The sequence below is a fragment of the Quercus suber genome, unplaced genomic scaffold (assembly GCF_002906115.3).
Source record: "Quercus suber isolate HL8 unplaced genomic scaffold, Cork oak 2.0 scaffold_185, whole genome shotgun sequence".
Classification (NCBI taxonomy): Eukaryota; Viridiplantae; Streptophyta; class Magnoliopsida; order Fagales; family Fagaceae; genus Quercus; species Quercus suber.
In genome coordinates, this window is record NW_027069643.1 from 995,653 (window position 1) to 1,005,315 (window position 9,663).

The following is a 9,663-nucleotide window of genomic DNA, read 5'->3' on the forward strand; positions in this document are numbered from 1 at the left end:
TTGATTAATAAATCAATATATTGATTGTTAAAGAAACTCATGGAATTGGAGCAATCAATATATATACAATCACAATGTAATTTATCGTTGACTTTTGTGTATTCTACATTATAAATATGGATTTCATTGTAACTTAGAAAAGTGAATAAGAAAATACAGTCTTTTGGTTATTGTGGAATGTCATGTAGACTACCGCATATTTATTTATTTTTTCCACAGGAGTAATGATATTTTTACACTCTCTTTCTTTCTTTCTTATATTCGCTATTATGTTTTAAAATGTTGATATTTTCGCATTGGAAATTTGATATATCCTGAAGTTTGTGAAAATCCTGTGTGTGATTTGGTCCAAAAAATCGCCCAGAATAAGGCACTTCAAGTCAGCACCGAAACCTCTCTCTCTTTCTCTCATTCTTTCAAACCTCGTGAATCACCTGGTGTACGTCGTGGAAACTTCACATATTGCCCTGCATTTTATTTTCCATGGAGTGTTAAACTAGTTAAATTCTCGTTCTGAACAACAAAAATTAAGTACCTAACCCGGCAACCTGGACAAGTAAAGAGGACTCATATACATGGGAAAAAAAACATTCAAAGACCAAAACAAGAATGAAGTAAAATTCTCTTTTCCAGGCCACGTGAAGGGTTGATATCGTGAGTAACACGCAAGCACTTACGATGCTTGTTGACCAATACGAACACTTAAGGCTCTCCGACTCTACCCCTTTTTTATTTTTAGGTGTCATTTTTTCAAGCATTTGAAGTTTTAAATGAACTTTCCCATCTGTTTCCACTTTCCATCTCCTACACTATAAATAGCCAAACTGGTAGTTTGTCACTCACTACTACTACATTGTTAGACAATATCCATATTATTCATAGAGCTACAGCAAGTGAGCTTTAAGAAAGAATAATATTGGAATCTCAAAAAAGAAACAATATTATTGAAGATATGGCTTTGAGTAAGAATCAACAACTTTTGTCTAAGATTGCAACCAATGATCGTCATGGTGAGAATTCTCCTTACTTTGATGGGTGGAAGGCATATGATAACAACCCATATCACCCTATTGATAATAGTGATGGAGTCATCCAGATGGGTCTCGCAGAAAATCAGGTTTGATGGATAACTTTAAACTTTTAATTTTGCTTTTAGCAGCGTTTGGATAGCAGTTGCGTTTTCAGCTTTTTTTTTTTTTCTTTTTTTTAATTATTGAGAAACGCTCGATCATTATCTCTTAACCAGCAAAATAAGTAGTGGATAGTGCTTTTCAATGGGTCTTGTGTACTGTTTACGGAACTCACAAACTTCTTTTTTCACACAAACTTTTATTAAAAATAGGTCTCACAGCATTATTCACACATTTAAAAATTATTTTGTTACAATATTTTTAGTTTTCAGTTTTTAGCAAAATAAGCGGTATCTAAAATTATCTCACATAAGCCTCTTTTACACGAGTGTTCCACGTTATACTGTACCATCTACAGTATGACATATAGGAAAAAAAAATGTCGAACCGTGTGACTGGTAGAGCATAAGAGTGGAGCACACGTTGGGATAGAGGAATTTTATTCTTCCTCACTAAAAATGCACATTAATTAACATCCAGAGTTATATATGTATGTATTTCAGCTTTGCTTTGATTTGATTCAAGAGTGGATTAGGAGAAATCCTAAAGCTTCCATTTGCACCGCTGAAGGAGTTCACGAATTCAAGAATATTGCTATCTTCCAGGACTATCATGGCTTCAAGGAGTTTAGACAAGTATGAATTTATTGTTTGTAGAATGATTAAAGTATTGGGGTTAGGAAAATTAGATAAAATAGAGAAATGTGGACGTAGAGCTGGCATATATATATATATATATATATACACACACACACATATTTGATATATTATTGACAATTAGAAGAAAATGTGTGAATTATTTGCAGGCTGTAGCAAACTTTATGAGTAAAGCAAGAGGTGGTAGGGTCACATTTGATCCAAGACGCATAGTCATGAGTGGTGGAGCTACTGGAGCAAATGAGACAGTCATGTTTTGCCTTGCCAATCCTGGCGATGCTTTCCTTGTACCCTCGCCATGTTATCCAGCGTAACTCTCTCTCTCTCTCTCTCTCTCTCTCTCTCTCTCTCTCATTTTTGTTTTCTTTAAAGGTGTTCGATCACTGTTGTTTTGAGTCCTATATATAGATGAAAGTATAAAAAGCTTTCCTCCTGTAAACACGGAAATATTGACATATGTCAATTATAAAACACGTGTCAATATCATACTTCTCCCATGTGTGAATTATTAAAAAAAAAAAAATAAAGGTTGAAAAATAAGTTAATATCCCAACTTAATTATGCGACTCTGTTTTCTGTGTTTCTAAACAAGACTTTGCTAATCTTAGTTTGTTGGGCTCACTTTATTCCTTATATACAACTGTAAGAGTTCAGAGTAGTGTAAAGAACTTCACCAGAAAGATGAATTCAAATGAATCCAAGTCATGGTCATGACCTCGTGGTTCTGAACATATAAACAAACAGGGAATTTTGAACAGACAGGTATTGTGTTCAAAATTGGTTTCATCCTTTACACTAGCAATTTCCCCGAAATTACAGGTCTTTGCTTAGCATAGGTCAATTGTTGTTTTTTATATATATGATATTGTTACAATGTCAAATATTCCAATCCCAACTATAGCTAGCAAAGGTCAATTAAATAATTTACTACTTTTGGAAGTCAAAATTCAATATGGTTTGATACTATAAGTTAGGTCAAAGTACATACCAAGTTAGATTATTTAATACACACGAAGTAATAAACTAGATTATTATTAAGTCAAAAAGCAGAGTTTTTATTTATACCAACTCCATATATTAATTTGTGTAAACTTAGCTAGTGGACCCTTGCTATTGACCTATAAGCCTTGTTATTGAAACAACCTGCTGGTCATCACCTAATCCAAATCAAAAGCAGAGTGCTTGCGTATGCGTACAGCTGGATACTTTGGACAATTTCTATACTCATCATGTCCTCCTTAATATTCCAAGTTGTCTAAAACAAAAAAGTCTCAAACTTGTACTAGATCTAGATGTAATCAATTCCTCCAGTCGGTCTTTATTTTTTATCCTCCCTGCACTTGGGTTGGACCACAGATAGTCTGGTCAGCAAGCCAACGGGTCAAAAGGACTCACATGCTCATTCTATACCGCAAGCACATGCAGAAAATTTAATAGCCAATAACTTTTTTATCCTCTCATATTCTTTTTTTTTTTTTGGTGAAATATCCTCTCATATTCACTTTTATATTTTAAATACTAACATTATTTTTGTCATGTGTATATTGTTACGGGGTGGGTGTAACATATATGAGTGTAAAAAAAATATTTATTTTGTAAAGAAAAAATGGTTATAGGGTGACTTGTGTGACTTTTCTATTTGGAAAGTTACAATTATAGTAACACCATAATCGATCTCAGGTTAATGCAATACATGAGTACAAAGAGCACTAACAAGTGCGCCTAAACCACCAACCCTGTTGGTGTAAAAAAATATTTTCTCAAACTATAATATATAATGTATTCGTGGATTTGGACGTGACTTTTTTGCTAAAACTTGAAGGAGAAGTTAAAAGAAAGTTGTTTGATAAATTTCGTGTTTGAATGCAGATTTGACCGTGACTGTGGGTGGCGAACAGGGGTGCAGCTAATTCCTGTCAACTGTGATAGCTCGAACAATTTTCTTATCACAAAAGCAGCATTGGAAGCAGCATACGAAAGAGCCCAACAAGACAATATCAATGTGAAGGGCTTGATCATAGCAAACCCGTCAAACCCTTTGGGCACGGTTTTAGACAGAGACACATTGAGAAGCCTAGTGAGCTTCATCAATGAAAAGAAAATCCATTTAGTCAGTGACGAAATATATGCAGCCAGTGTGTTCAGCTCTCCAAGTTTCATTAGCGTTTCCGAAATTATAGAGGAAATGGAATGTGACCGTGATCTCATTCACATTGTTTATAGTTTGTCCAAAGATATGGGACTCCCTGGCTTTAGGGTCGGCATAGTTTACTCTTTCAATGATGCAGTCGTGAATTGTGGGCGCAAAATGTCAAGCTTTGGATTAGTTTCCTCACAAACTCAACATCTACTGGCTTCAATGCTTTCAGACGATGAGTTTGTCGACAACTTTCTCAAGGAGAACTCGGAAAGGCTAGCCAAGAGGCACAGCTTGTTCACCAAGGGACTTGAAAAAATGGGAATTACTTGCTTGAAAAGCAATGCTGGGCTTTTTGTTTGGATGGATTTGCGTAGGCTTCTAAAAGAACCAACATTCGAGTCTGAAATGACGCTTTGGCGACTAATCATCAATGAGGTGAAGCTCAATGTTTCACCAGGGTCTTCGTTTCATTGCTCCGAGCCAGGTTGGTTTAGGGTTTGCTTTGCAAATATGGATGATGACACAGTTGAAGTTGCACTCGAAAGGATCCGAGTATTTGTAGAAAAGCAGCAAGTGAAAAGTAAACGTAAATTCCAAAGCAATCTTAAGCTTAGCTTCACATCTCGAAGATATGATGAGAGTGTTATGTCACCACACATGATGTCTCCTCGCTCACCGCTTGTTCGAGCATGACAAATATTTTAATTTGTCTGATAACAATGTTATAATTCTCAACGTTCTCACCTTGTTGAGAAAACTTAGTTTTTAAGATTTTATTCTCATTAATTTATTTCCTACTAAATTGTACTTAGAAAATAAGATTTGAGATGTTGTTGCTGTTTGATTACTAGAATTTTTTCACACGACAAAAAAATGCAGTTTTAAGCCGCGTTTTTTAGCCGCGTTTTTTTGTAAAACGTGGCTACTGGTTGGAATTTCAGCCACGCATTTGTTGTATTTTTTTTTTTTTTTTTTTTTTTGTTTGTTTGATAGAATGGGTGTTGTAAGTTTCTAATGGGATTAGAAATGTCCTTTTTGGAGTTGATCGGATATCCTTTACATAAAATTTCTAAAATTCAAGTTATAATAAAGTACATTTTCAATATTTATTTTATTAATTTATATATATATATAATAATAAGTGAAGCAGAGAGAAACTCAAATTAAAATTCCTTATTAAAGTTCTAATTTTGTGCTAGGTGTCTAGAATCTGAAATTGAAGTTGAATTTTACATCATGTGGCTAAATGTATGTGAGCTTTTTCTCATTAAAACCACTTCTATGTATCGGGTCAAGTAAGTTACTGTGCTAATTAAGTTTTTTCTTGATTTTGCAGTCAAACGTAAAAACCAAAGAGATTAATATCGGTGATAAAAACTTGGTTTGGGTACATCCAAAAAGATAGCAAAGCCAAAGTCTGCATCTTTGTTATAAATTGCTTACAAAGTTTGCGTCTTTATATTTGCACTAAGTTTCGGAGTAAAGTATTTTCTTCTTGGTTCTGACACTGAGTTTTTTTTACTATTCACTTACAAAGTTTGCATCTTTACATTTATTATAAATTGCTAATATGTGATTAGATGCACATTATGCCTAAAATTCACTATCCTTATATTTGGCTTTTTGTTCAGGTTTGACACCTAAAATAATGAAGAAAGCACTGCTGTGGACCAATGGATGATACTTTTTGCAGGCTGTAAAGGAACTTAGTGATCAATGGAATCTCACGCAAATTGGAGAGGATCCGGCTGTAGATGTCTGGATGGCAGATGAGAGTCACTATATTTTTAAAATTTTCAGTGAAGGTAAAGGTTATGAACAATGTAAATTTTCTGGAGAGAGATTTATTATTCTATATTTACGTAAGTTTGGTCACCTTCTTGGAGTGGATTACTCCACCCTGTCTTTCTACTGAAATTTTTTATTTAGATTGTTACAATTTAATTCGAAATTTTATTTGAATTTTCCTATTGTTGTTACTATTATATATTATCATTCCAATTGTTCAATTAGAATTTGAAATTGAAGTCCAATTTTACTACACACGTGTACAATCTAATTATTTTTAATTTTGCTGTCATGTGCAGAAGCCAAGGAGATGAAATTAATAACACATTAAACACTCATGCTTTGGGAATTGGTAGGACCAATCTAAATCCATTGGACCTGCTTCATGATAATACAACTATGAAGGATGTATAAAAACATGTACAAACTCATCTCTCCATAAAAAGAGATTGGAGAGAATTTCTTTTATTAGCCATGGAATTTCAGAGGTTTTTTCTTCACACAAATGCCCATCATGTTACAAAATGACCTATCGTAAAACTACAAAATGAGTACAACTCTGAGGGGGTTTTTTTTTTTTTTTTTTAATTTTAAATTTTTTAAGCTACGAAAATTTCAATCACCAATAGAGATTGAAGATTCAAAAGCGTGAATGAATCTTTTGGATAAACAATGTCACCAAGGTTCATTTTTCTATGTAAAATATATATACTGGTAAGTTTTGTTAATGAAATTTTCTTGTTAATAATATGAATTTAGACTTAACTGAGCATTTTAAACATAAATAAACTCATGATTAATAACATATACATTCTCGTGCGGTAGTACGGGGCTATATACTAGTATATATAATATGTGATGATTAAAATATTTCTTTTGACGGCTGGTAAAGTGCTTGTGTATATTCATTTGTTTTTTTTGTCTTCAAAATGTTTTTAAATGAGTATCATATTTAATATATAGTGTGAATTCAAAGTTCAATCGAGTATAAGGCCCTGTTTGGTTGTGTGGTTCTAACACACATTTTCACATTTTAAACAATTTTACACACATTTCAATACACTTTTTCACCCACATGTATATCAAAAACAGCCAAATAACATTACTTAAACTTCTCTTCCAAACGGCCTTAAGATGTAAGAACAACCCCACACTACAACAAAATGTACTTTTAGTGACGAAAATTAGTGAGGAAATATTTTTCGTCACTAAAAAAATAAAGGTTTTGCACTTATATGATTTTAGTGACGAAATAACATTTCGTCACTAAAAATATGCTTTAGTGACGAAATATTAATTTCGTCACTAAAAACAATAATAGATTTGTTAGTGACGAAATCATATTTCGTCACTAAACGTATGCTTTAGTGACGAAATATGAATTTCGTCACTAAACCATAAGTGTGAGTACGTTATCACTAACACCTTTAGTGACAAAATATGAAGTTTGTCGCTAAAGGTGTCAGTGATAACACTTATATCAGTTATATGCTTCAGCCCCTTTTTATTTTTTCATTTTTTCACTTACCCTTTCTGGTCTTTCCCTCACATACCCACAACAAAACACATATCTTCACTTCCGATTTAGCCAGATAATCAAGCCAGTGACGCGGAGGCGACGCACCAAGCGTCGCGCTCAGCGTCGCTTCAGCGGCCCACTAGCGACGCGAAGGCGACGATCCAAGCATTGCGCTCAGCGTCGCTTCAATGGCCCACTGGCTATACGAAGGCAACGATCCAAGTGTCACTTCAGCGGCCCACCGGCACTGCAAAGGTGACGATCCCAACGTCGCACTTGTGACGATCCAAGCGTCACACTCGCTACGATCCAAGCGTTACTTTAGTGGCACACCAGCGACTCACCCAGCGCCGGTTCGGCTTCCAAGCGCTGGTTTGACTTCCCTTCGGTGACCCTTCGCTTCCCTTCACCGATTCAGGTCTTCCTTTTTTTAAAATTTTTTTTTAAATTTTTTTTTTGTTATTCATTTCTTATATTATTTTTGCTAATCTTCTTCTCTTTTTGGTTATGACTGATTATTACCCAAAAAACTAATAGAAGCAAGACTTCAGGCAAACATAGATGCGGGACAAAGGCATTTGCTGTTAGGGTTGATGAGGAGGTGCGTGTTTATTCATTTTCTTAAACCTTAGTATATTACATGTTGTGATTAATTAACTATAAATAACTAACACTCGAATGTTAATTAATTAGACAAATAATAATGGTAGTCAAGTTCCTGAATTGGCAAAAGTCTACAAAGATGTTCATTTTAATCCAAACACAAATAAGTGGATACACCATGACGATGAAGCGACATATGTATGTGTATCATTCTATCCCTATTATTCCATTCTTATCATGTTTGTAAAGTTATTACATATGTAGTATTAATGTTGTGATTGTTGTTGTTGTTGGTTTTTTTTTTTTCCTTTTTTCTCTTTCAAATGGTAGGAAACTATTCTCAAAGTGCAAGAGGATCATTGTCAAGATCCTAATGCAATTCCCCTTACACAAGAGGAAATCTCAAACTTGGTTTTTAAGAAAAAAATCCGGTATTGTAAAAGGACTTGGCATGAGACCTTCCTCTTCTCTAGTAACAACTACCTCATCTAGTGCCTCGGTAGAGTATATTCATCGGTTAGAAAATAAGATAATTGAGCTCAAAGAGGCAAGAGTTAGGGACGAAGAGGAGCGAGCTAAGGAGTAAGAGGCGCGAGCTAAGGAGCAAGATGAGATCCAAAAGAATATTTTTAATTTTTTGAGGAGTAAGGGTTATGATGACGGTTTTAACTATAGGGGTGGTTCATCTTCAAGTTAAATCACTTATTGGTAACACTTCATTTTTTATGTTTCATTTGAAACTAATTGTTAGAAATTTTTTTATAACATAGTTAATGTTTTTACTTTACGATTTTAATGTAGTAGTGTTTTTATATTTGTGCAGATTTCTTATTGGTGGCTTTAGGGGATTTACTTTTGGCATTATTTGAAGACGTATGAGGACATCTTTTGGCTTTAGCGGGTTCTAATTATATTATGCTACATTTTTTGTATTGTTATAAAACTTCTTAAGTTATTGTATGTGTTGCAAACAATTATTATATGGAAGGAGTTTGAATTTGATACTTGTTTTAATTTTAATTTGTGGAATGTATGGATCGATTTTTTATAAATGTGTTGTTGAAATAAATGTGCTAATCAAATATGAGGTTTTAACAATGTAATGACTGGTTACAGGTTAATATCAAAGTCATGAAAATAATAAAAACAGAAAATAAGTTTTAGTGACGAATTTTTTCGTCACAAATATGGCAACAAAAAATTGTTTTAGTGACGAAATATTTCGTCACTAAATGCAGTGGAATTTTGTAAGAAATAGTTTTAGTGATGAAAATTTTCGTCACTATATGTGCATGGATTTTCTTAAAAATACTTTTAGCGACGAATTTTTTCGTCACTACATGTACCCAAAAATAGTTTTAGTGACGAAATTGTTCGTCACTAAATATTATTTAATAAACTGAAATAGTTTTAGTGACGAAATATTTTCGTCACTAAATACTGTTTTTAGCGAGGAAAACATTTAGCGACGAAACGTTTTCGTCGCTAAAAGTTTTTTTTTTTTTTTTAAACAAATTAGACTTTTAGTGATGAAATTTTTCGTCACTAGGACTTTTAGCGACAGGGCTATAGCGATGAAACGAATTTCGTCACTAAAAGTCTAATTTCGTCACTAAAAATACATTTTCTTGTAGTGGGCCACCTTAACAAGTTTGTTTAGAACATAAATAAGTCAATGCCAACAAACAGACTTATTTTTTTCATATAATAATAATAATAATAAAATTGCAACATGCATGACATCACCAATTGCAAATGTTGCATTCATTATTGACTTAATTAGTGGCACAATATTAATCTTATACATAGTTAACGCATTAAGCATGA

The 9,663-nt window shown here is 33.5% G+C and overlaps 1 protein-coding gene and 2 long non-coding RNA genes across 3 annotated transcripts; all 3 read left to right on the forward strand.

The window, feature by feature from the left end:
* The first annotated feature begins 856 nt into the window (after nt 1-856).
* Nucleotides 857-4,834, forward strand: LOC111986768 (1-aminocyclopropane-1-carboxylate synthase 1). Its single transcript, XM_024018449.2, has 4 exons — nt 857-1,117; nt 1,634-1,765; nt 1,936-2,096; nt 3,656-4,834. The coding sequence occupies exons 1-4, from the start codon at nt 953-955 to the stop codon at nt 4,617-4,619; spliced, it is 1,422 nt and encodes a 473-aa protein (XP_023874217.1). The 5' UTR covers nt 857-952; the 3' UTR covers nt 4,620-4,834.
* Nucleotides 4,835-5,063: 229 nt separating this feature from the next.
* LOC136069725 (uncharacterized) lies at nt 5,064-6,447 on the forward strand. Its single transcript, XR_010630952.1, has 3 exons — nt 5,064-5,405; nt 5,558-5,731; nt 6,014-6,447. It is a non-coding gene; the product is annotated as an uncharacterized LOC136069725 (long non-coding RNA).
* Nucleotides 6,448-7,743: 1,296 nt separating this feature from the next.
* On the forward strand, nt 7,744-8,818 carry LOC136069726 (uncharacterized). Its single transcript, XR_010630953.1, has 4 exons — nt 7,744-7,834; nt 7,927-8,034; nt 8,167-8,544; nt 8,660-8,818. It is a non-coding gene; the product is annotated as an uncharacterized LOC136069726 (long non-coding RNA).
* Nucleotides 8,819-9,663: the final 845 nt, after the last annotated feature.